At 34.6% G+C, this 736-nt stretch overlaps 1 protein-coding gene across 1 annotated transcript in view; it reads right to left on the reverse strand.

Moving 5' to 3' along the window:
- NEB (nebulin) overlaps positions 1 to 736 on the reverse strand; it is a 198,617-nt gene that overhangs the window by 80,492 nt on the left and 117,389 nt on the right. Inside the window, 1 exon segment of the mRNA XM_015559803.1 lies at positions 50 to 154. Coding sequence (XP_015415289.1) covers positions 50 to 154 — 105 coding nt within the window.

Consider the following 736-nt stretch of genomic DNA (forward strand, 5'->3'; position numbering starts at 1 on the left):
ATGAAGGCAGAAAGCATTGTATAAAGCACATGGGTGTGTAGTGCCTTACGTTGCTGATCTGCAGGGCGTTGATCTTGGACTGCAGCATCCCTGGAGTGTCGGCTGGCACATTCACATTAGCCTTCTCTTTGTCCCAGGCATCGCGATACAATGGCTGGTAAAAATGAAAACAAAGGATGATTGATGAGTAAATAAATCAATTACCACATGAATAACATTACAATTAAAAATTCTCTTTGAAGGTTTTCCTATGTAAGTATAGATCACATTTTGTTTTGTTTAGAAAGTGCCAATAGTGACTTCAACAAGAGGAATACATTCATGCATAATATAATATAAATGTAAAATGAGTCAGAAACATGGTAGTAAAATAATCCTTTTGCATTTATTCACATGTAATTATGAGGCAGTAAACCTGCATTGTAGGTAACTATGATATTCCACAATGCTAGTAAAGTCCTGGCTCTCTTAACTAAAATAACTTTAATAATGTCTAACATTGCTACCCCTGGACTTTTCAACTTATTTTATGATTGAATACAAAAAAAGATGTCAATTTCTGGTCATGGTATTAACTGGTTGACCAGTATTATAAGAAAGGTCTTAAAATGCGTTCAAAGTATACATCAGAGTCTGTGAAACATGAAGATACCCACTACACTTATAGTGAGCAAAGAGTTATCTAAGCAAATGAAATGTGGATACTGTTCATCGACCGACTATATAAAATTCTATG

Source organism: Myotis davidii, unplaced genomic scaffold (genome assembly GCF_000327345.1).
Source record: "Myotis davidii unplaced genomic scaffold, ASM32734v1 scaffold753, whole genome shotgun sequence".
Taxonomy (NCBI): Eukaryota; Metazoa; Chordata; class Mammalia; order Chiroptera; family Vespertilionidae; genus Myotis; species Myotis davidii.